This window comes from Camelus bactrianus, chromosome 18 (assembly GCF_048773025.1).
Source record: "Camelus bactrianus isolate YW-2024 breed Bactrian camel chromosome 18, ASM4877302v1, whole genome shotgun sequence".
In the NCBI taxonomy this organism is placed as follows: Eukaryota; Metazoa; Chordata; class Mammalia; order Artiodactyla; family Camelidae; genus Camelus; species Camelus bactrianus.
This window is the reverse complement of record NC_133556.1, coordinates 13385684-13411499: the sequence shown is the minus strand read 5'-3', so window position 1 is coordinate 13411499 and position 25816 is coordinate 13385684. Positions and strand designations below refer to the sequence as shown.

The 25816-nt window shown below is 39.6% G+C and overlaps 2 protein-coding genes across 5 annotated transcripts in view; both read left to right on the top strand.

Moving 5' to 3' along the window:
- Nucleotides 1-10956, top strand: part of ZNF713 (zinc finger protein 713) — a 71946-nt gene extending 60990 nt beyond the window's left edge. For all 3 annotated transcript variants that reach the window (XM_045508340.2, XM_074346016.1, XM_074346015.1), the window contains 3 exons: nt 8-134; nt 459-551; nt 8673-10956. In XM_045508340.2, coding sequence (XP_045364296.1) covers nt 8-134; nt 459-551; nt 8673-9721 — 1269 coding nt within the window. In that variant the 3' untranslated portion in view covers nt 9722-10956. The remainder of the gene's footprint in view (nt 1-7; nt 135-458; nt 552-8672) is intronic.
- Nucleotides 10957-19850: 8894 nt separating this feature from the next.
- Nucleotides 19851-23959, top strand: MRPS17 (mitochondrial ribosomal protein S17). Of its 2 annotated transcripts, none has more exons than XM_010972397.3 (3): nt 19851-20007; nt 20522-20661; nt 23159-23959. In XM_010972397.3, the coding sequence occupies exons 2-3, from the start codon at nt 20539-20541 to the stop codon at nt 23426-23428; spliced, it is 393 nt and encodes a 130-aa protein (XP_010970699.1). In that variant the 5' UTR covers nt 19851-20007; nt 20522-20538; the 3' UTR covers nt 23429-23959. The 2 variants fall into 2 exon arrangements, with proteins under 2 accessions (XP_010970699.1, XP_010970698.1); XM_010972396.3 differs by having other exon boundaries at nt 19854-20017.
- The last annotated feature ends 1857 nt before the right edge of the window (nt 23960-25816 follow it).

Here is a 25816-nt window from a genome sequence, read left to right as displayed (position 1 = left end):
GTTTCAGGAATCACTGACATTCCAGGATGTGGCTGTGAATTTCACCAGAGAGGAGTGGGACCAGCTGTACCCTGCTCAGAAGAACCTCTACCGAGACGTGATGCTGGAGAACTATAGGAATCTGGTTGCTCTGGGTAAGGACAGCATCCCTGTAAACCTGGAAATCATTATACACAGGTTTATTTCCCTAAGTAGTGAAAACGTTCAGAGCTTTTGTGACTGTAGTTTAGAAGGGCAGGGTGGAAGAATGCTAATCAGTCTTGGAGACAGACCTCTGTTTCCTACTTTCTCCTCGGGTGAGAGGTCTTGACTCTGAAATGAGTAGCTTTACTTTGCTGTTGAAACCTCCCCCTTCCGAATCCAGATGCTGTAAAGATTTAAAAGGTCGGAAATGAGTTCTGAGAGAGATTTTTGTTCCCAGTATAAAATTCTAAGACATACATTTTCCCAATGAATAGGGCATCAGCTTTATAAGCCTGAAGTGATCACTCAGTTGGAGCAAGAGGAGCAGTGGATGATGGAAAGAGACAGCCCACTGGACACACACCCAGGTAAGAAGCCAGTATTCAGGTATTTGCTGCTCAGGGAAGGAAAATAGTCGCTTTTGAAATAGTTTACTGAGTGTGCTCTAAATGTCTCCCTCTGGGATTTAAAGCATACTGAAGCCTTTTTTAAAAATTCAGTTTATATTTGACATCTTTCCAAAGTGGACATGACTCTTATTTTTTCTGGTGAAACAGGTAACATGTACTTACTATTAAAAAATTTATACAACACCGAAGTTATTTTGAAGGTATTAGTTTAAATATCCATAAATACCTTAATGTTGTGAATCTCTATGTAGCATTCTCTTTCTCTTGTTTACTTATACATCCTCTTGATATTCTTTAAAGCTTTCCTTTCCATATCAAAAATCCTCTGCCATTTTTACCTATTTTTCATTCTCTCTTTTTCTTTTTATTATCAAACTCTGTAAACTTGTCTAAAACCCATAACCTCAGTTCTAATTCTCTTGCTCACCTTTGTGGTATAACCCTTACCCTACCTGTATTACTAAAATTGTTTTCTTGGAGATTAGCACTACCTTTCTTCCAGTCAAATGCAGTGGCTAAAAACCCAGTTATTGTCTCTTATGATCATGTTGCATTTGACTGTTTTGACTTTACTTTCTTAAAATTTTCTTCCACCCTGGCTTGTGATACACACTGTTCTTATCTCTTCCAGCCTCTCCCGTCTGTTCCTTTACTACCTTCTCTCCCTCTTGTTCTTCTAAAGGCATGTCTTCCTGTGGACTTGGTGTTTACTCTGTACAGCGCTTTTAAGTAGCCTTTCTGTGTCATTTTCCCATTTCTACATTTCTGACCTTAGCACTTCACCCACATTGTCTGCCCAGATTTTCAGCCATATTTTTGTTTATGACTGTCATGCTATCATTTTAATTAAGTATCTCAAAACCTGGATCTGATGACTTTCTACTCTCTTCTTTAAAGCAACTCACTAAATATGAGACTTCTTTTTTTTTTAATGGGGGTAGGTAATTAGATTGATTGATTAATTGATTTTTCAAACAAGGGTACTGGGAATTGAACCCAGGACCTCATGAATGCTAGGCATGCACTCTACCACAGAGCTATACCCTCCCCCCAAATATGAGACTTCTTGACCAAGAAAAAACCCCAAAACCAAAAACCTTAGCTCTCTTTTGTTGGCATACCATGTACAATGCTCTTCCTGGTTATATTATTAGCAAACAGTTGGCTGATAAATATATGCCAGATACTGAGTTGGTCATTTTCCATTCTGGTCTATTAAGCCAGGTTAACCTACCTCATCTCTATCTAGTTCCACCGCTGAGTCTTTGCTCTCACACCTTGTTTCATCATTTAGACTTGGTTTTCGGTCATTCAGACTTTAGTTTTTTCAAGTTGACTTTCACTTGGCCATCCTTGTTTTTAGTGCTCTAGGTTACCTTAGGTAGGAAACTTTGTTCCTATTTCAGCCTCACTGAACCTGAATTTTGACCTGACCGCTGCTGGCTTTCCAGTGCGCTAAGCCCATTTAGAGGCTGATTATTAAAACATTTTGTCCAGAACCCCTAGCACTTTCCCTGACAACACTGGGTAACATTATTTCCATGAGCCTTCGCACTCTGGAAACTGGGGAGTAGGAAACTAAAGAGGAAAATGAAAAACTCCCTTTCCAGGTGAGTCACCAGGTAGGTACCTACAACAGAAAGCAGAGCTGTTCTTTCCCGTAGGTACCTATGCTGCCGTGTATAGGATCCACACTGTCTTCCGTTATGTCCCTACCCACAGACCCCCAACTAGAGAAAATAATTGCTAACTTAAGGAAATTTCCAGACTTCATTATGCAACAATATGTGGATGTCCAAGGCTTTTGTTTCAAAGATCAGCTTGAACAAGTGATTTCTTCATATCCTCGTCAGAGCAGGCAACCTAGCAGTATCCTTCAAGGAGACTGCTTGCATTTTTGCATTATCCTGTGAGTCACAATCAACGGCTCCTCTTATGAGGATGTGGTAGAACATTTCTGTTGACTGAGGGACTGAGATAGAATGATATGGCTTGTGCGACCTAATTCTGGTGTGCCCTCTGGGGTATGGCTGTCTCATTGTTATTAACATCTGCTGATGTCTATTTATCTAGAAATTCTCTTCTTAGCTAAGATGAGATATGGAAAATGTCCAATGGATTTAGCAACAAAAAGGTTAGGAATGTTATTAATGAGAGAAATGACAGAGCAGTGATTAGCAGAACAATCAGTTTCTACATTATTGAATGAACAGGAGGCAAAAAAGTGGAGCTAGTACGCATACGTATGCAGTACCCCTGCAAGAAGCTAGACTGAGAAGGGGAGACACTAAGGAGGATAATCGCCAGAACAGGAGGTAGTGGCAAAAGAGGGTCGTTCTGAGCAGGAATGATTTCAGCTTATTTATGGTGCTGAAAGGAAGGAGCTGGTAGAGAAGGTAAGCAGAAAATAGATACAAAAGTTGGAGCCAGGTTCCAGAGAGAGAGGACTGGGGTTGGAGAGAAGGAGATTAGGGGGATTTTATATGCCTCAGGTTTGTTGGGGGAAGTTTAGGGGAGCTCACAATTGGTGATTTCTGGGTTTTGGTAAAGTAGGAAGCGAGGTCCTCTGTTGAATGTAAAAGCATTGGGAGGAGAAGTAGAGAACTCTGAGGAGCACTTGCTGTAGTTTGCTCAGGTCAGTGGAAGCAGACCAAAGATGAATAAAGGGCTGACCGAGCAGCTTTGAGGGTGCAAATGAGATTTTGCCCTACACACATGCGGTTTCTAATTTCCACGGGCATGCCGTTTCTCCTGTTATGTTCAGCACTGGAACGGACTTTAGAGCCCAGGCTGAGGGCCCATTAGACGGGTGGAACTAAAGGAGGAAAACTGACAGTTGATTCAAGTGATTTGCCATAAAGACCAAAAAAGTAAAGTAAGACCTGAAGAGGTCTGAAAACTGGAAGACAACAGAGGAGCCAAGGAAATGGAGGTCTAGATAGGTCAGAAAGTAACTGAATACAAACATGAGTCCACTCATTGGGCAAAAGTGTGACACTGAGTTTGAGATTCCTTATGTGGAGTGCAGTTCAGTTACCACAGTATAGCCAGGTATATAGATTGTTGAAGTGGAGTGAAGGTCAAGGCACAGACAACTACCAGTTAGAAAATAAGATGGAAAAGAAGAGCCTCTTTAACAACAAGTAAAAAGATAAAACATCCAGAAACAAACTTACAATGAGAAATGTGCAGCACCTGCATGAGGACAACTTTAGAACACTTCTGACAGACGCAAAAATAAACTTGAATAAATGGGCATACCAAGATGTCATTGTCCCTAAAACACTTGAACTCTCATAAAAAGTACCTATACACTTTTGGGAGGATCTAGATAAGCTCATTTGAAAGTTTATATGGAAAAGCCAAAACACAAAAATAATCAGGAAAACTCTGAAAGAGAAAACAATATGGGGAATTATCGCTACTAGGTAATATCAGTAAAATTTCCCTGGTTAAAATAAAGCAGAACAACTGAACAGAATAGAAAATCCAGAAGTAGACCCAGATAGATGCAGAAATTTGGTGTATGATAAAGGCATCATTTCAAATTAGGAGGGGAAGGGTGGACATCTTAATAAATGGTGGTGAGGCAACTGATACTTAAAAGGTAGACCTTTTAATAAATAGTGGATAGCCATCTGGAAAGAGACAAAATTGGATCTATAACTAACTCCTTAAACCAAGATAAACTCCAAAGGGGTCAGAAACTTAGATGTAAAACGTGAAACCGTAAAAGACCTGGAAGAAAATATAGGAGAAATCTTTTATAACCTAGAAGTGGGGAAGTGTTTTCAGAAGACTATGATTCAAAATCTAGAAGCCATGAAAGAAAAGATTCATACATTAAACATACACAAATCCCCATATTCTACTTAGTTTAGAATAATAAGCAAAGTAAAAAGGTAAGTAGCAATGGAGGAAGATATTTGCAACTTATATCAAAGGAGCTAATTTCCCATTAGTATGTAAAGGGCTCCTCTAATCAGTGAGGCAAACAGCCCAATAGAAAAATGCAGAAATATCAACAGGTCTTAGATAAAGGAGTGCAAACACCTTTAACATAGGAAAAAATGTTCAGTCTCACTCATGATAAGACAAACCCAAATTGAAACTACACCAGGTTGCCTTTTCTTGCCTGTCAGATTAGCAAGTCTAAAAGTTTAGTAACACACACTATTGATGAGTCCATAGGGAAGAAAGCGCTCTCATACAGTTGCTAGTATAAGATGAACCACCAGTCAACAAAAGGATGTCTTAGACTAATGAAGGCGCTCCCTTTCCAGATACTCTGTTTGGCACTGTAGATTCTTTGGATGAACAAAACTTAGATGAGACACACATTTTTGTAAAAGTAATTAAAACAGAAATGTATGGCCCACAAAACCTTAAATATTTACTATATGACCCTTTACTTTAAGAAAAAGCTTGCTAATGTCTGCTAAAGCAATAGTTCCTAATTATTTGTGTCCTCCACTCTCATTAAGATACGAATTTTTAAAGCAACCTGTTAAGATCGATATAATCTGTAAAACTGAAACTTTCCAAACGTTTACCCTTATCACTATGTCTGATGAACTCTGATATTTCCTGTTCCTTTTTTAGCCTATTCTGTTTCAGTTTTTATTCATTTCTACCCAGTGATTAATATCATAACCCACTATAAATTGTGGCACATTTTTTTAAATTAACAAAAGAGAACTGGAAACATCACAATGCTTTTGAAAGTAGAAAAGAAACTTTGAAAAATTTATTTTCTTCCCTACTTTTCTCCCTAATTTTTCCTTTTCTTCCACCTTCTTTCCCTCGCCGTCTCTGTTCTTCTTTCCTTTTGTGTTTCCTTCCTTCCTGCTTCCTGAATAATTCGTTCAAAAGGCATTGGGTAGGCCTGAGCAGGGTAAGGGCCTGCCTGGCGAGGCCTGCAGTGGTGCAGAAGGCCTTGGAGGGTGTTGTTCAGATCGCCCCGTGGTGTCACAATATGCTGACCAAAGGCGTGTCTAGAAGGTATCCTTTCTTAGATGCAAAGAAGGTCATACAGGCCCTAGAAATCTAATTTTATTAAAAGCCCGTAAGCCCCTAGGGTTGTTCCAGGAAGTGCAGAATCACTGGGGACAGATGGTAACCACACTGAGACTAGGGTAGTCTGTGTAAATCCCCTGTTTTTCTTTATGAAGACCCTTAGGCCCCTGCATATAACAGAAGCTTGATGAACTCCTGCCATAAGCTGGAGAGCCTTAGTCTCGAGCTGTGACAGAGATATTACACTCACGTAACCTAGGATTTGGGCACAAGATAGATTGCATGTCATTCTCACAATGTAGGCAGGGAAAGCTCTTCTGCTTCCATGTCTGAAAACACTTTCTTCCCAAGCAGCACTGTTGCCTGTGATCTCAGATGCCGGGGGGCTGGGCAGTGTAAGGCCGGATAGGAGAGGAGGCAGAAGTACGAAGTAGGGCTTGGAGGTTTCAGTGAATGACTGGGCTTCTAGACAGGTAAAGTCACACCAGGAAGGGAGTGGACAGTGGGTAATGCGTGAACAAGCACCTCTATGTGCTCTCACACACGTGCTTGATGGGGGTATTCATGCTTATCAGTGTCTACCCTCCTTTTAAGGTCAGTGGCAGTCATGTCTGCTAACGTGGGGGCTCAGGTTAGGTGAGGAGCTGGAGCAAAGGGACTAGAGTTTGTTCCTCAAAACTGCTTTAAAGCCCAAGATCATCGTCTCAATCTGGAGTCTAGACCCTGTCCCCTAGCGTCCCACTGGGATGTAGATAGGCAGCCCTGTGATTGAAGATCTGACGTGCCTTGAGGGTGTCCACAACTAGGAAGCAGTGCCTGCGAAGTCCTTGCACAGTCACTCCCCACAGTATGTCGATCGGGCTGCCCTGTTTCCGGGGATAAACAAAAGTTCTGGGAGCTGGGCCTCAGGGAATGAATGCCCTAAACTCTGCTTCTAGGCTGTAGGAGCCTAGAGTTCTATGCTTACCTGTGGTTCCAGGAGCCAGGTCAGCAGCCTGCAGATTTTGGTGCTAAGAGAATATGAAAGACAGTCTTCAGAGCTCCAGCCAATTATTCCAACCATTTTAGAGTCAAAGTCCCTGAGCAGACAAAAGCATTTCATCTGAAAATAAAGTGGTCCAGTTGATAACTTGGTTAAAATAATAATTTGGTTTAAAAATGAATCTTTTAAAACACTATTTTTTCCACATATAATTTAATTTCAGACCAGAGTAAGTTTATAACTTTCTGATTGGACTTTTTTTAAATTTCTATTGCCTGTTCAGCCAACTAATTCCTCTTGTTGTTCTGTCTGTGATAACAGGAAGTCCAATATAATCCAAATGTGAATTGACTTTGGTACATCCATAAAATTGGATATTTTACAGTCCTTTAAAAATTATATGGAAATGTGTTTGTTGGCATGGAAATGTGTTCATGATATGCAATAATGTAAAAAAAGTAAACTACAAAACAGAATTATAGCAGAATTCCATTTTATTTTCCCAGGACAGTTGCTGGCATAATTATTAACAGTGCCCCCTTTTACTGCCAGATGTCCTTGATGACAGTCACTTGTGCCAGCTTTGGTACCACCCATACAGCCCTGATACACATTCCCTGTGGTTGGAAGACCAAGACTAGTGCATGACTCACGTCTGAGAAAGCTAAAGCAGCCCAGGCCTGGCGACAGCTGCCTGATGAGCTGGCTTTGGTGGGTGAGTCATGAGAAGCTGTTGAGATAAGGTCAGTCTGCACTACCCCAGGTTTTGTTGGGACAAGGTCTTATGAGTGTTTTTCATGAGTCAGCTAACATGATCTTGGATCTTATCGAATAGGATTCATGCCCTAAGGCTGGTCCCAAGGGATTACCCAAAATAGAGATATCTGTCTAGATCATGGAAATGACAGGAGAGCGAGGGGTCCAGCTAGAACCTTCCAAGAATCATAAAAGTTCCCAAAAGTGAGTCTATTTTAAACATCCACCAAGATGAGAATGTGAAGCCACCCAGTCGTACAAAAACTGGCCCATCTCTTAACCCCTCCTCCCTCCACACAGCTCCTACCCTGCAACTCCTGTTAGAACGGAACTAAACAAGAGTTAGTAAAGGAAGAGGTGTGCAGGGAGATAGTTAAGGGGAGGAAGAAGTAGAGTAGAAGCAGGAAAAAGACTAGCAGGGAGGGAGTAGGGAGTGGGGACGAGGCAGGCAGGGAGAGAGGAGGAGGAATATGACTCTGTAACAGCCCAAGGAAGGGGAGAGGGACCAACTGTGAAGTTTTGACTATTACACGTGACTGAACATTTTGACTACTGAACAGAGACTGTGTTTGTGATTTATTGCAACAGTAGAAGTATGTTACCTAGGAATGAGGGGAAGAGCCATGGGATCTGCCCAGATCTTCATCCAGAAGCAAAGGATAAAGTTTAAAGAGGTGGTGGGGGACTGAAATAAAATTTTGTTTTTATCACAATCCATGCATCATGCTTGTTCAAAATATGTTTTACATTTATATTTGTGTGAATATAAAAGAAATCCGCAAGAGAGGCTTCAAACTGTCAACAATGATTACATTTAGGGGTTGGAATTCTAACTTTACACGTTTCCACATTACTTGAATAGATTTACTGTAAGCAAGTATTAGTTTTCTCTTTTTAAATAACAGATTAAAAATAGGAAGAAATACTTTTAAAATAAACAAGTGGTTGGAGTTACAATAGAATAATCTGCAGATGAGATTTAGAAAGTCTTAGACTTGGACCTGCCTAAGTACAGTCCTTCCTCTGATGTCTCCCGTCTCTGAACATAGATCTTACTCTGATACTTCATTTTCTCCTTTCCATTTCCTTTCAACTGTGGATACTCCTGAATGATCTCTTCTTTTTATGATTACCACACATATTTTAAAACTTCCCCCTGCTCATTGCTTCTTGTCATCCTTTTATAGTGTTTCCCCTTGTTACATGGCTGTATTTCAGAACTTTTAATGCCACATTTGGCATTTGGCAATTCATTATGTAATAATTTCTTTTACAAAATGTAGAATGCTGCAGAATACTTTTTGTGTGTTCTGAATTTCTTTTAGATGGGGAGAATAGACCAGAGATCAAAAAATCAACTCAAAACCAGAATATTTCTGATGAAAATCAAACCCATGACGTGATAATGGAGAGACTCACAGGAGATAGTTTCTGGTACTCCATCTTAGGTGGACTCTGGGATTTTGATTACCAGTTAGAATTTAACCGAGAAAACCAGCAGAGACATTTAGGACAAGTATCTTTCACCCACAAAAGGATCACACAAGAGAGAAGCCTTGAATGTAATCGATTTGGGGAAAACTATAATCTGAACTCAAACCTTATTGTTCATCAGAGAATTCCTTCAATTAAAATACCCCTTAATTCTGACACACAAAGAAATAGCATCAAACATCATTCAGACTTGATTTACTATCAGAGAAACTATGTAAGGGAGGATCCTTATGAGTATAATGAGTGTGGAAAAGTCTTCAATCAACATATTCTTCTTCCTAATCACGTTCATGCTAAAGGGAAACCCAGTGAATGTGGGAAGGCCTTCAGCCAAAACTCATCTCTTGCTCAACCTCAGATAGTCCTCACAGGAGAGAAGCCCTATAAGTGTGATGAATGTGGGAAAAGATTCAGCCAGAGGATACATCTTATTCAACATCAGAGGATTCACACGGGAGAAAAACCTTTTATATGCAATGAGTGTGGGAAAGCCTTCCGTCAGCATTCATCCTTCACTCAGCATCTGAGAATTCATACTGGAGAGAAGCCCTATAAATGCAATCAGTGTGGTAAAGCCTTTAGCCGTATCACATCCCTTACTGAGCATCATAGACTTCATACTGGAGAGAAGCCTTATGAATGTAGTTTCTGTGGGAAAGCCTTCAGCCAGAGGACACATCTTAATCAGCATGAGAGGACTCATACAGGAGAGAAGCCCTATAAATGTAATGAATGTGACAAAGCCTTCAGCCAGAGTGCACACCTTAATCAACACAGAAAAATCCATACTCGGGAGAAATTATGTGAATATAATAAATGTGAGAAAACTTTAAGCCACAATCCTTCACTTACTGAGCAGCACATAACTCAGAATTTTTAGCTTTGTCCTGGGCAGGGAGGGGGAATCATTTGAATATATAAAAGTAAGAAAATTTTGGTCAGAACTTTTCATCCCATTCAATATCAAATTATTCATGGTGGAGAGAAATCTTATAAATAAACTTTTGATGCATAGAAACCAAGTAAGTTTAGACCTTAAACTAGTAGCATATTATATTCCCAGGAAAGGTTATAAATAGTGAAAATAATTTATTTCGTAAACAAGGTTATATTAGTAGTCATGTTCCAAACTTTTTTTAATGACCAGAAATCCTGTAGGCAATAACCTACAATTATTCTCTGTGATTTTTATGGCATAAGGTTTTTAAATTGATTAATCAAGCCAATGATGTAATATAACCAGTCACATAAACTTGAAATAAACAGAAAAGAACAATGTTTCTCAAACTTCAGTCATTTATGGGCATTCTTTACAGATATTTACCATATTTAGTGTTTACTTAATATTTTTCTTTAAACAGATTCAGAATTTTGAGTCTTGTCCTGGAAAGTATTATTTATGGAATTATAAGTTTTATATGCTAATTGCATTCTAATTTCCATCAAAAATAAATATATAACTTTGAGATTGAAAATACCCAGTGGTTTACTACCTAAATCTTCTGTACCATTATTATAAAAGCAATGTGATAGGATATGGCAATATTATGTTATTTTTTGGAATCCTTGTATTATTTTCATCAAACAAGTCCTAGGATCTTTAAGAAGAGTCTAGGAGGAAACTGAAGGTCTTATTGATGAACTTTGAAAAGTGATTCAGAGAAGTCTGCTTTTCTAAGCTGGTATTGTAGTTTGAAATTTCCCTATAGCAAACATAGGTTTTTGGATTTAAATGGTTATTTCTGTTATATTTGCAGGTTTGAATAGAGAGGAGGTTTTATTTTATAATGACCTTAGGGGCTTTATAAGAATCCCTGCACCTCCCTGCATCACTGTGGAAGACAAGAAGTAGGGAACTATGCCAGAGCGAATGGTGGTGCCACGTTGAGGCTGAGAACCAGGGAAGAGCCTTATTGACTTATATAAACAGCTAAAGCAGTGTTACTAGTTAGCTTAATAATTCATCTTATTTATTGTAATGTATTTATGTAACACCTTTTTCCAAAAAAGAATTTAAGGTGGTTTAATTTGATTTTTATGATTACTGCCTTGTTTGACAGAAACCACATTTTGATGTTACAAAGCATTGTAAATATACACTGTCATAACCATGAATTGCTGCAGCTGTGGGCCTGCTTCTGTTTCTTGGCTTTCTGTTTTTCTCTCAGTCTTCCCAGGCATGGCTGAAGAAGCCATGAGGCTAAGGTAGGAATGCAGTCTCCTGCTTTCTCGCCTTTCTTCTAACATATCTCCCAGCTCAAGACTTCCCCAGTTTTTTTCCCTGTGAAGGACTAGATTTTATAGGTCTTAACTGAAAGCTAAAATTATTTAAAAATTTTTTTAATTAAAACACGAAAAACCAAGAAAGCAATGAAATGCACTCATTTCATCATGGAAGTAAAATTTTTCAAAGTACATTTAACGTCCCATCATTCAGTGGATGAAATAGTTACTAAAACCCTGGGTTACTGTAGTCAGGGAGGATTTCTAATAGTGTTTTGTGTTCAGAAATCTGTATAGTGGAGATCTATTTCCAGTTCTGGAAGTGTCTCTTCACTAAAAGGAGCTACATTTAACATTTATTTGCCCTAAGGAGGCAGAGTATAGAGCACTCAGGTTTCAGGAAGAGTGAGTGAGCCAAGATGAAGTCTCAGACTGCAGAGGTATGTATTAAAATAAGTAATGATTAATTACAAGTTGTGAAGCCTTTGATCAAAGTTTTAATTTTGCAACCAAGGAAAAAAAAAACAAACCCTGAGTAATCCACAAAGAGTGCTAAGGACTTCAATACAAGGCAGTGTGTCTCAGCACAGGTGAATAAGGAGAGCAGGATGGGGTTTTTGGAAGAGGATCAGCAGAATTTGGACAGTCCCAAAAAAGAGGAGTCTGGGATGAAGAAGACCACAGTTGGTCATGGATTTTCACCAATTCTTCATAAATAGGAATTGTAAAATTAAAAGTCTATTACATATACTTAGGGTCATAAATGATTATGCTTCTGTTAACTGTAAGCTATGTCATTCTGGTGTGAATTCATTCTCGTGTCCTTTGTTCTTGTCAAAATGTTCCAAGTTAAGTGGATACTAATTATGGTCATCACATCAAAATACTGGTGCTCAGAGCAGGGGAGGCACAGGAGTAGTAGTCATTCAGAAACCTGTTGCTATGACGTATTTCTGTTTAGGAGGCCGAGATGTTACCCTTTCACATATATTAGTTCATTTGGTCCATCCAACCAGGTGCTGTTGCCTTTCTCATGTCAAAAGAGATACTTAAGTTTAGACATAATAAGTGATTTATTATTTAGGGTCTCCTGGACTGAAATGTCACTAGAACATGGATCATCTTACTCCTAATCCAGTGGATACAAACAGTGCCTGGAACAATGTTTTATAACACTCTGAAAACATTTGATAAATATATTAAAATTGATAAATTGAGAGATTTAAAATTAATAGATTGAGAGATTGCTGCTCAACACCAAAATTGAGAGATTGCTGCTCAACACTCTCCTTCTCAGAACCTCAGAATATATTACAGTATCATCATGTTGATACATTCTTTTATGTCCAAAGGTCTTACAGGCTTAGAGAAAAATACTAATTTGGATTTTGATTAATGTTCAATTTATTAATTTAAGAAACCAACTGACATTCTTTAAGCAGCCAGCATTCCTCTAATTATTCATAGATGTGCAAATAATAAATAAAAACCTAAGAATTTCTAAAATTAGATACCCCTACTCTTTTAGACACTGACCAGATTTAAACACATTTAAACGTTTCATTATATAGTTTAAAAATGTGGGGGGAGGGTAGAGCTCAGTGGTAGAGTGTTGCTTAGCGTGCTTGAGGTCCTGGTTTCAATCCCCAGCCCCTCCATAAATAAATAAACTTAATTAACTCCCCTCCAAATGTTTTTAAAAATAAATAAAATAAATTGTACAAAAATTAAAATGTTAAAAAAAAAAAACCCAGGACTTTATAGAAAACCTTAAATACTCCACCAGAAAACTATTAGAGCTAATAAATGAATTCAGTAAAGTCACAGGATACAAGACTAATATACAGAAACCTGTTGCATTTCTAAACACTAATAATGAACTATCAGAAGGAGAAATAAAACAATAATCCCATTTACAATCACATCAAAAAGAATAAAATGCCCACGGAATAAATTTAACCAAGGAGGTGAAAGACTTACACTCTGTAAACTATAAGATATTGATGAAGGAAACTGAAAACTTTACAAATAAATGGAAAGATATTCCATGTTCATGGATTGGAAGAATTAATATGTTAAGATGTCCATACTACCCAAAGCAATCTATAGATTTAATGCACCCCCTCTATCAAAATAACCCATGACATTTTTCACTGGAACAAATAATCCTAAAATTTGTAGGGAACCACAAAAGACCCTGAGTAGCAAAAGAAGACTTGAGAAACAAGAACAAAGCCAGAGGTATCTGTCTCCCTGACTCTAGACTATACTACAAAGCTGCAGTACAAAACAGTGTGGTCCTGGCACAGAAACATACATACAAACTGATGGAATAGAGAATAGAGGGCCCAAAAATACACCCACACACTTATGGTCAATTAATCTATGAAAAATGTAGCAAGAATATACAATGGAGAAAAGGTAATCTCTTCAACGAGTGGTGCTGGAAAATTGGACAGCCACATGTAAAAATAAAAATGGATCATTTTCTCATACCTTATAAAAAATAAACTCAAAATGATTAAGGACCTCAACATAAGATCTGAAAACATAAAACTCCTAGAAGAAAACATAGGCAGAACACAGAAGAAAACATGACATAGGTCTTTGTGATTTTTTGGGGGGTGGGAATCTTTCTCTTCAGGCAACGGAAACAAAAGCAAAAATAAAAAATGGGAATCAAACTTGAAAGCTTCTGCATAACAAAGGAAACCATCAACAAAACAAAAAAGCAACCTATTAAATAGGAGAAGATGTTTGCAAATGATATGTGTGGTAAGGGGTTAATATCCAAAATATATAAAGAACTTATACAACTTGATATGTAAAAAAAAAAAAAAAATTTAAAAAAGGCAGAGGACCTGAATAGGCATTTTTCTATACAGATGGCCATACAAGAACATGAAAAATATGTTCAACATTACTAATCATCAGGGGAATGCACATCAAAATCACAATGAGATATCACCTCAAACCTGTCAAAATGACTATTATAAAAAAGTCTACAGATAACAAATGTTGGCCAGGATGTGGAGAAAAGGAAACCCTAGTACACTGTTGGTGAGAATGTAAATTGGTGCTGCCACTGTGAAAAAACTAAGGAGTTTCCTTAAAAAACTAAAAATAGAACTACCCTGTGATCCAGCAGTTCCACTTCTGGGTATATCTCTGAAGAAAATGAAAACAATAATTCAAAAAGATATATGCACTCCAGTTTTCTTTGCACCCAAATCATAAAGGAAGAAGTAGAATTGTTGTTATTTGTAGATGATATGATCTTATCCTTAAAGCTCCTAGAAGAAAACAAAGAGAAGAAGCTCCTTGACACTGGTCTTGGCTGTGACTATTTGGATATGTCACCAAAAGCAACAAAAGCAAAAGTCAACAAGCAAGGCTACATCAAACTAAAAAGCTTTTGCACAGCAAAAGAAACGGTCAACAAAATGAAAAGGCATCCTACGGAATTAGGGAAAATATTTGCAAACCATATATCATGTAAGAGGTTAATATCCAAAATATATAAAGAACTCATAAACTCAGTAGTGAAACAACAAACATTCCAGTTTAAAATGGGCAGGGGAACTAAATACACATTTTCAAATAAGACATTCAAAAGGCCAACCAGTACATGAAAAGATACCATCCCTAATTATCAGGGAAATGCAAATTAAAACCACAATGAACTATCACCTCACACCTGTTCCATTTGATGGAATGGCTACCATCAAATAGACAAGGGATAACAAATGCTGATGAGGATCTGGAGAAAAGAAAAACATGTTGCACTGTTGTTGAGAATGTAAATTGGCCCAACCACTATGGAAAAAAATAAAAATAGAACTACCACATGATCCAGCAATTCCATTTCCTGGTATGTATTCAAAGAAAACAAAAACACTAACTCAAAAAGATATATGCACCCCCATGTTCACTGCAGCACTATTTACAATAGCCAAGACATGGAATGGACAAAGAAAGGTGTGTTTTTGTGTCTATAGATACATAGTAGATCCTATTCAGCCATTAAAAAAAGATGGAATACTTGCCATTTGCTACAACATGGATGGACCTTGAGGGCACTATACTAAAGTGAAATAAGTCAGACAGAGAAAAACAAATACCATAGGATCTCACTTATATGTGGAATCTAAAACAAAACCAAAATCACAGATACAGAGAAAAGATTGGTGTTTGCCAGAGGCAGGGGTCAGGGGTGAGCAAAATGGGTTAAGGTGGTCAAAAGGTGCAAGTTTCAGTTATAAAATAAATAAGTCCTTGGGATGTAATGTACAGCCAGGTGCCTGTAGTTAATACTGTATTGTATATAACCATCCTTCATTGAGCTTCACAGATACTACATTCTTTTATAAATTGAAGGTTCATGGCAACCCTCCATTGTCAGATGATAGTTAGCACTTTTTAGCAACAAAGTATTTTAATGTATTTTTAGATTATATCTTTTTTTTATTAAAATATAGTCAGTTTACAATGTGTCAGTTTCTGGTGTACAGCATAATGTTTTAGTCATATATATACATACACATATTCTTTTTCATTATAGGTTACAAGATACTGAATATGGTTCCCTGTGCTATGCAATATAAACTTGATGTTTACCTATATTACAGTAGTTAGCATCTGCAAATCTCGAACTCCCAGTTTATCCCTTCCCACCTCCTTTTCCCCCAGTAACCATAAGTTTTCTTATCATTTGTCTTCTACGTCTGTGAGTCTGTTTCTGTTTTGTAAGTAAGTTCATTTGTGTCTTTTTTTTTTTTTTTAGATTCCACATGTAAGTGATATCATATGGTATTTTTCCTTCTCTTTCTGGCTTCACTTAGAATAATGATCTCCAGGTGCATCCATGCTGCTACAAATGACATTATTTTATTCTTTTTTATGGCTGAGTAGTATTCCATTGTAGACATATACTATGTTGGTTTCATGTCTTAGTTATTGTAAATAGTGCAGCTATGAACACTGGGGTCCATGTATCTTTCTAGTTAGAGTTCCTTCCAGATAAATGCCCAGGAGTGAGATTGCTGGATCATATGGTAAGTCTATTTTTTGTTTTTTGAGGAATCTCCATACTGTTTTCCATAATGGCTGCACCAAACTGCATTCCACCAACAGGTTAGGAGGGTTCCCTTTTCTCCACAGCCTCTCCAGCATTTATCATTTGTGGACTTTTTAATGATGGCCATTCTGACTGATGTGAGGTGATACCTCATTGTAGTTTTGATTTGCATTTCTCTGGTAATTAGAGATATTAAACATTTTTTCATGTGCCTATTGGCGATTTGTATGCCTTCATTGGAGAATTTCTTGTTTAGGCCTTCTGCCCATTTTTGGATTGGGTTGTTTGGTTTTTTTATTATTAAGTTGTATGAGCTGTTTGTATATTCTGGAAATTAAGCCCTTGTCAGTCTCATCATTTGCAAATGTATCCTCCCATTCCATAGGTTGTCTTTTCTTTTTGTTTATGGTTTCCTTTGCTGTGCAAAAGCTTATGAATTTAATTAGGTCTCATTTGTTTATTTTGCTTTTATTTCTATTGTCTATGTAGAGTGCCCTAGGAGAACATTGCTAAGATTTATGTCAGAAAATGTTTTGCCTATGTTTTCTTCTAGGAGGTTTATAATGTCTTATGTTTAAGTCTTTAAGCCATTTTGAGTTTATTTTTTGTGTATGGTGTGAGGGAGCATTCTAACTTCATTGATTTACATGTGGCTGTCCAGATTTCCCAACACCACTTGCTGAAGAGACTGTCTTTTCTCCATTGTATATTCTTGCCTCCTTTGTCAAAGATTAATTGACTGTAAGTGTGTGGGTTTAGAAGAAAGTACTTTTTAAAAAGATGCGTACATTGTTTTTTCAGACATAATGCCATTGCACACTTAATATACTGCAGTATAGTATAAGCATAACTTTTATATGCACTGGAAACCAAAAAATTCATGTGACTTGCATTATTGTGAACCCATAATATCTCAAGATATGCCTATATTTGAAAGTTGCTAAGGAGTAAATCTTAAAACTTCTCGTCAAAGAAAAAAGAAATTCTATGTGTGGTGTTGGATGTTAACTAGATTCATTGCGGTGATCGTTTCACAATATATACAAATATTGAATCATTGTGTTGTACACCTGAAACAAAAATAATGTTATATGTCAACTGTATCTCAAAAAACAAAAAAGATCACAAAAAAGTTACCATATGATCCAGCAATCCCACTTCTGGATATAGATCCAAAAGAAATGAAAACAAGATATCCTAAACATATCTGCATTTCCATGTTTATTGCAGCAGCATTCATAAAAGCCAAGATATGGAAACAACTTTAATGCCCATCCACTGATGAATGGAGAAAGGAATGTGATGTATATACACAAAACACCATATGTATGTACATGTATGTATGTATGTATATATATGTATACACACACACACAAAATGCCATAGACTGACTTACAGAAACAGAAATTTATTGCTTACAGTTCTGGAAGCTGGCAAATCCAAGATCAAGATGCTAAAAGATCTGTATTTAATAAGGGCCCACTTGCTGGTTCATAGACAGTGCCTTCTTGCTGTCCCCTCACAGGGTAGAATAGCGCAAAGGTGCTTTCTTGGAGTCCTTTTATAAGAGAGATTGAATCCTATTTGTGAGGGCAAAGCCTAATCACTTCCCCAAACCCCATCTCCTAGTATGTTCACCGTAGGGTTAAGATTCAAGATGTATGAAGTCTGGAAGGCCACAAGCATTCACACAATAGCAGTGACCATGAAAAGAAATGGATGAAAAGGATAGGTTGAGGCGAGGGGGAAAGAGAGAGAGAGGGAGAGAAGGAGAGGGAAACTGAATATGAGAATGAATAATATGTTTATAGGTTATGGGTTAGGGGACTGGATGGCTGGCCAAGAAGCTTATCAAATGTGGGGAGTTTTTACTCCTTTCCAAAAGCATCTAATTCATGTCTTACACCATGAATGACTGCATGTTGTTTTCCATTTTCCAAATGCCAGCTTCTTTATAGGTTAATTTTCTGTAGGTGCAAGCAGCAGGCATTGATTCTAGCTGAACAGTCTCTTCAGGACACCTCCCACAGGATGCAGAAGCTCCAGCCACCTCCCATCCTCCAGTCGAAACACTCAAGATTTATATTCCTGGAAGATAATCTGATTGGTTCAGCATGGGTCATGTGCTCAAGGATGACAGAGCCCTTTGATTGGCAGACCCATCGAGACTGCAGACACAGAAATAGGGATGGTTTCACAAAGGCAAATCAAGCTGTTTTTACCCCAGAAGACAGAAAGGACATGAAGAGGTGACAGGACCCTCTTAGATCCTCCAAAATGATATAAAGTTTACCTTAAACTGAGGACATTTAAGATACAGCAGGTGCAGAAAGAAGCCTTTTCAGAGCATTCCTTATCTGACCAAAGGCAGAGCTTTCTGAGAGAGAGAAGCTGCCATAAATCACCTCTTAGGGTAGATTTTAGCCAGGAAGGAGACCAACCAGCCACTGGCTCCAGGATGAGAAACTGCATAAACAAACATTATCACAAACTGCTATACTTTTCATTGTTTTCATAAAAGCCTATCTACCTTTCCTAAAAGTCCATTTGTTTTCCCAGAGGCCCTTTCTGCCTCCTTCCTTTCCCCTGTTAAGTTGGTATATAAACTCCTATTTCTAGTTGTGCAGGAGTCTCTTCATCTGAACGCTCCTGCATGTGTGTGCAAATAAACCTTGTCTTCTCTCCTGGTAACTTATTAGCATTCACAGCCCCACCACCAACACTCAGACCTAAGTTAGTAAAGGGAAAGTTTTCCTCCCAAAAAGGGGTGGCAAAACAACAGATGCTTATTATCACTTTGATGGTGTGGAATGATTTTGATTTGTGTTTTTAAAAATCACTCTGAGTACATCTTTGGTGTCATTAGCAAGTAAAGTTTTAAGCTCTCTTGTAAAAGAAAGGGGTTTACGTTCATAGCTAGAGGGAAATATGGTATACTGGAAAAGTTTTTGTTTATATGAAATAAGGCATATTAAGCAATTAATCACTTTCATTGAAAAATAGCTCCCAATTCTGAAATGTCTAACATCTCACACTCTCCCCACCACCATCTCTCCTTTTAAATACACTGCTAAGTGTGCCCTTGGCCTTAATTCTTCATCTGAATCCGCATTTCAGTCTAATGATACCAGCACTTTTTTGCTATGCATTAGCTCCCTCCTAGTCTAACAGTTTCCTAATATGTTCCCAGTCTTCCTTCTATCTGAGAAGGCATCATCAAGCAGCCTGCTTATGACCCATCCAAGGGCTTCACAATTGGCACATATATATACGTACCCACACCAGACTTTCCTCCATCTCACAGATATTGAGAATTAACATCTGAAATCATACTAGACATAAAAATCTGCATAAGTTTAGTCTCAAAAGCAACTGCTGGGGATTAAAAACGCCTAAGGATTTCCATCTCAGCATTTGGCAGCGGCAAGTGTTTCAATGTTTGATGAATGAATTACGTTCCTTTGATTTGGAAGGTCTTGTCCAATGCCAGGGAGCTCAACATAAAAAGAGGAAGCCAAGTGGAATAGGAAAAGGAAAGGCCGGAATCCCCCAAGCTCCCGCCGCCCTGCGGGTGCGGAAAGGAGAGGTCAAAGTTGCTGGCTGACCCACGGTCCGCGGCCCCGCTGAAGGGGGAGTGGGCGGAGCCCTGCCTTTAACCCCGCCCAGAGCTGAGGGAACTCGGGTCCAATGAGAGGACAGTCAGGGGCGGAGCCATCTGCGTGCGACGTGACGCCATCTCGCTCCGGTCGGCGCTCCGCAGGCGGCGCTCTCGGAACTGTGGAGTCCAGAGGTGACCGCAGGCCGCGAGCCGCTGCTGCCCGGGTGGAATCCGGGGCGAGAAGCGCCGCCGCGTGGGAGACCTCCAGGCGAGTTGAGGCGAGTTGCCTTACCCCGGGGTTTTCGGGGCGGAGGGATCGATCACCTCCAGCCTTACCCAGACCGGGCCGCATGGACTTAGTATTAATTGATCTTGAAAGCAGTCTGAAGTCAAAGTCTCCTCCGGTGGGGAGGGCACCCCGGCCGGGTTGCCTTTGGGAAGAGGCAACCCAGCGGGATGGAAAAAATAAGGGACACCAGTAAGGCCAGCGTTATTCTCGCTGTTGAGCGCCTTGTAGGTTAAATCCTCAAAGCGCTCCTGTGAGTAAGCCCTGTTTGCAGAGGAGGAAGCTGAGGCTTGGAGAGATTAAAATTACAGCTTTGTTAACAGTATAAAGATGGGAGGTTGGGTAGTTAAGGAAACACTGAAACGTGTGAGCATCTCTAAAGTGATGATTCTAGAAGGCCAATAGAACTTGTTTCTGAACTTGGGCCGTTCTAGTGACGAAATTCATTTGGCGACTCACAACTACCAGAATATTAAACTTTGAAATTTGTTTTCAGGTGACCAAAGCCACATAATGTCAGTAGTTCGTTCATACGTCCATGCCAAATGGATCGTGGGGAAGGTGATTGGGACAGCAATGCAAAAAACTGCTAAAGTGAGAGTGACCAGACTTGTTCTGGATCCCTATTTATTAAAGGTAAGGAACAGCTCTGTCATCACCAGCATGTTCTGGATTCTGAGCAGAAAAACATTTCCCAGTCAGTAAAGATGCACTGAGCATCTGCTGCAAACCAGACATTGGGCTGGTCGCTGGACATAACAAGGTGAATTCAATCATGGTTCATACTCACATTTTAGAGACACAGACTTAATTCAACCTGATAAATGCTGTAATTGTTCAATGAGCAAAGTACTGTGGGAGCAGAAAATAGACTCCTCATTCTTACTGCCCAGGTTGCTGAAGGGGAGCATTCTTGATTATAAGACATTTGAGCTGAATTTCAAAAAGGATTTTATCCAGAGGACCAGGTTGGGGGCAGGAGTGGGTGGGGGGAATCATTCTAGGCTTGATGAAGAGTTTGTGGAAGTTCTTTTAGCCATGTATTGACCTAAAACAAATAGACTTACAGTTATTTCTGCAGCAAAAATGGGTTTATTCGAGATCAGCAGAGAATTGCAGTTCAGGGTGTGCAGTCATGATGAGCCACGTGCGTGTCCCCCTCAAAAGTGAACAGGAGACCAGAAAGTGTTATTACCCCTGGGAAGGGAAGTTGGGAGGGGCAAGGTAAGCAGGGCCCATGGCTTTTCCTTGGATGAATTGTTGCCGGGAAAGAAGACAAGGTCTTTCTTGCTGTGGCGTGGGCTCTGCTGTCCTCACAGGGTGTGAGAGCTTCCTCTTCTGGTCTCCTGACTGTTCAATTGAGGTTTCTGTTTATTAATTTCTTACACGTGAAAGGGCTTGACATTCTACTGGAGCAGCAAGTGGTTTGGCAGGGTTGAGCCCAGAGCTTGGCCCTAAGTAGGCACGGTTGTTGAGTAAATGCAAGAACATGTGGAGATGGACTCTGAAGGGGCTTTTATGTTGTATTTTGGATTTCACCCTATAAGCAAAGGACACAGAGATGGAGATGAGGACTGGAGGTGAGGAAATGGAAATGGGTAAGGAGGCTATTGCAAAAGTCTAGGGTGGGAATGATAAGGAACCAAACAGTCCTTGGAGCAGTGTGGATGGAGTGGAAAAAGTCAATTTTAGAAAAGAAGGGTTAGAGTTCTTGATTTCATAGATGGGCAAGGGAGGGAGGGGAGCACGCCAAGGATGTTTCTGCATTCCAGGTTGGGCACACTGGTACGGACAAATGCTGTTTGCTGTTTAGGATCAAAAACACAGGAGCAGACTCACAGACATAGAAAACAAATGTATGGTTACCAGGAGGAGAAGAGGGTGGGAAGGGTTAAATTGGGGGTTCGAGATTTGCAGGTACTAACTAATATATATATAAAGTAAGCAAGTTTCTGCTGTGGAGCACAGGGAACTCTATTCAATATCTTGTAGTAACCTATAATGAAAAAGAATAGGACAAGGAATATATGTATGACTGAAACATTATGCCATACACCAGAAAAAACTGATACAACATTGTAAACTGACAGTACTTCAATTAAAAAAAAACCAACAAAATAACACAGGAGCAAGCTGAAGAGTGACGGCATGATTATTGGCCCTAGAATCGAAGACCTTAGTTTGAGTTCTGGCTATTGTTTACTGGCTGTACACATTACTTAGCCTGCCTGAGCTCGTCTTTCTCTTCTCACCTGTCACATGGGAATGTCTGCTGCAGCAGGGTTGGTTGGTATGAGGAATAGATATTCTAGTTCTCACCTGTAGCTTGTTTGCAATACTTTGAGGCTTGGTGCTAAGTGCTTTATGTACATTGTAACGTTCCATTCTCTTGATAACTTTAGAGGGCCAGGTATTGGAGCCTCATTTTATGGTGAAAAAAAAACAGCTGGGAGTGGTTAAGCGACTTGTCCCAAATTACACAGCTAGTGTTGAGATAACGTGTTTATAGGCCAGAGAGACAGCTCTACTGGGAAGGAAGAGTTCAAATAGTATAGAAAAGGCAGGGGGAGGGTATAGCTCTGTGATGGAGTGGGTGCTTAGCATGCATGAGGCCCTGGTTCAATCCCCAGTACCTCCGTTAAAAAAAAAATTTTTTTTAATGCTAAAAATAAATTAATTAATTAAATATTGTATTTTAAAAAATCATGTAGAAAAGGATGGTAATTGGGGGGGGGGGATGGATAGCTCAAGTGGTAGAATGTGTGCTTAGCATGCATGAGGTCCTAGGTTCAATCCCCAGTACCTCCTCTAAAAGTAAAAGAATAAATAAACCTAATTACTTCCCCCCAAAAAAAATTATTAAAAAAAAAAATTAAAGAATGATAACTGATAGAGCAAGGGTGCTGCAAGGAATAGACTGGAGAACTCGGGGACAGGATTAGCTCTGGGAAAGTCACTGCTGTGTTCCAGAAATTGAGCAGCTAATTTTTGTATTGGAAGCCTCCTTAAGTATATATATATGTATTTTCCCCCAAGTCTCAGCTTGTTTTCTGCCCCCCACTTTTTCATATTCTCTGCTGCGTTGCCAGACCACTGGTGGGAACCACTGATTTGTCCCTCCTTCTCTCAACAGTATTATAATAAGCGAAAAACCTACTTTGCTCACGATGCTCTTCAGCAGTGCACAGTTGGGGATATCGTGCTTCTCAAAGCTCTACCTGTCGCGCGAACGAAGCACGTGAAACATGAACTGGCTGAGATCGTTTTCAAAGTTGGACAAGTCATAGATCCGGTGACCGGAAAGCCCTGTGCAGGAACTACCTACCTAGAGAGTCCGGTCAGTTTGGAAACCGCCCACCTAACCAAAAACCTGGGGGAACTCGATCTCTCTTCAGCACAGTGAAGGAGGCTTGGAGGATTGGAAGATGGAGACAAAGGGAAAGATGTATCAGTTTGCTTTATGAAAAAAATTTTCTAAGTTTCATCATAAACCGTCCAATTTCTCTTCTGGTATTTATGAAATAGCTAAAAGTGAATGAAGTAAAGACCTTGTTATAATGTTTCATAAAGGTTTATGGTCATGTTTCAAATTTCCTTCTCAGTGAACATACTTTCCTGTTCACTAAGTGTACATTGTTTTGTAAGCTAACTATTTTAGAAGGTGTATTTTTTTTCTTTTTTTATTCAAAGGAATCTTGAATTTATCTTAGAACCTTTATTTTGGGAGAAGAAAACCTTTTGATATCATACACAGATAAGAGCACGTTAACTGAACATTTATTTTGGATGGTTTACATTCAAAATTAATTTAATTTTTTTCTCTGATTTAACCAATTCCAAATGGAAATAATTAACATGTTTGGGTCAGACTTTATCAGATTGAAGTCTGTATTAATAAGAATGTTGACATATAGAAAATAAAACTTAAAAATTCTGTCCTTTTTCTTTTATCCTTTATCCTAGGCTAGATTAAGTAGGAATGAGTTCTTACAGTCTGATACATTGACGAAGTTGTAGAACTTCTCACACAGGCATTTGAGTTGGAGAGTTTCAGAGTTTGCTGTTCATTGATAAACTGTGATGACTTTCGTGATGAAACATTGAGCTAAATATTTCAGTTTTCTGGCTCCTAGAAAGAGACTTGGAGCATATTTCAACCTTAGTTACTATGTGTATTATTCCAGCACGGGGTTTCAATACTGATCATAGGCACTGCCCACCCTCTCGGGGCTCATAATCTGGGGAAGTAGCACAGGTACCTTCATGGAAAACACACAAGCACATGGGTGCCTGAGAAATTAGGGTAACTTTCCAGAAGAGATGAGCGAGTGCTAGAACTGAATCTTAAAGGAAGAGTGTCCAGGTTTGTGCATGAGGCATCTGGAAAGGGCATTCCAGGCAGAGGGAAGGAGGGTCAGGTCCTCAAAGGCTGAGAGAAAGGGGCATAGCAAGGGGTCTGGAAGCAGTGAGCACCACTAAGACACTGAACAAGGGTGGAACTCAGAGAAAAAGGCAGGAATGATTAGTTGGGGTGGGTTATTTAATGTTTTAAAGAATGATAGAATTAGATGCACATTTCAGTAAAGTAGTAGCATCTGTGTGAGGAACAGACTGAATGGGAAAGATGAGAGGTAGGGGACTGAGCTGTTCTAAGATTGGTCCTAAGGCATAAATTGAGTTGGGCAGGGAAGATGAAAAGAAGTTAGAAGATACTCCAAAGTAGAACTCTCAGGGCTTGGCATCAGGGAGCGTGTGCAAAAGGGAGGCATCTAAGAGTGTTTCTCTGGTGGGCTATGTGGTACCGGTTACCCTGGAGGGGACAAGACACATAAAGCTCAAATATTTTAAATGCTTTACATGTATCATTTTTATCTTAACATAGATATTTTCCTTGAAAATCTTCGTGTTAAAATTGATGCTCCAGGAAGATGCCCCAGGTTTATCCTATGGTGTTGTAACCTAAGCCACATCCCTGTGAAGTAAGAGTCCCTCCCTCCCCCCAGTAAAACGCGTTGGGTTAATGGAACTTCAGAGCAAAATGATAGTGGAGGAAAAGAAGTGCACAATGAGCGGCCTAATCCTAAGTAACACGAAAGCCAGGTCAGCAAAGAAATGCCTACCAAGTTTACATTTAAGGAAACTGGATTTGAAAGCATGTGTCTCCTGAAGTGGAGATGAGAAATCGGGGGAATGTGTGAGACAGTCCCATCGACACCACTGGCTGGAAGAGGCCCTGCCCCGCCCCCACCCCGTAGAGGATGGAGACATGTCCTTTCCGCCGTGGGGAGAGCTCACTTCAGCCTCCCTATTGGGTCTCCAGCCTCGACGGCCTCACTAAGCATGAGCCAGTTGAGATCAGGAACTCCCTCGGCCACACAGCTTCTGGCCTGTCCCTGTGTGCCTTGACCTCTTCCACGGGCTCCTTTCCACCAGATGCCTCTCTCTGGAGCAAATCCTTGTTGCCACTCCTCCATCCATAGGACCCATTTCGGTCCTCCTTGGTGGCTCCTTGCCGTATTAACATGTTCAAATAGTGCCCTAGTCAGAAACTCCTGCACCCCTGGAGCCCCTTCTTCCTTCCTTCACCTCCAAGATTACCAGCTTCCGAGAACCTCTCAGTCCACAAACCCAGTTCCTGCCCCGACCCCTCCTACATGGAGACCTGCCTGGGTAGCAGAGACCATTCAGCTACTCAGGCCTGAGGACGTTTTCTTCTTGACCTTGACTCCCCTCGGTGGCAGGAGCCTCTGATCCTCCCAGTTTCTTCCCCTTTTCTCACCATCTAGCTCCC

Coding starts and splice junctions, on each gene's coding strand:
- MRPS17 (XM_010972397.3), top strand. CDS start 20,539: ATGTCAGTAGTTCGTTCATACGTCCATGCCAAATGGATCGTGGGGAAG. Junction 20,662..23,158: donor TGGATCCCTATTTATTAAAG/GTAAGGAACAGC, acceptor TTCTCTCAACAG/TATTATAATAAGCGAAAAAC.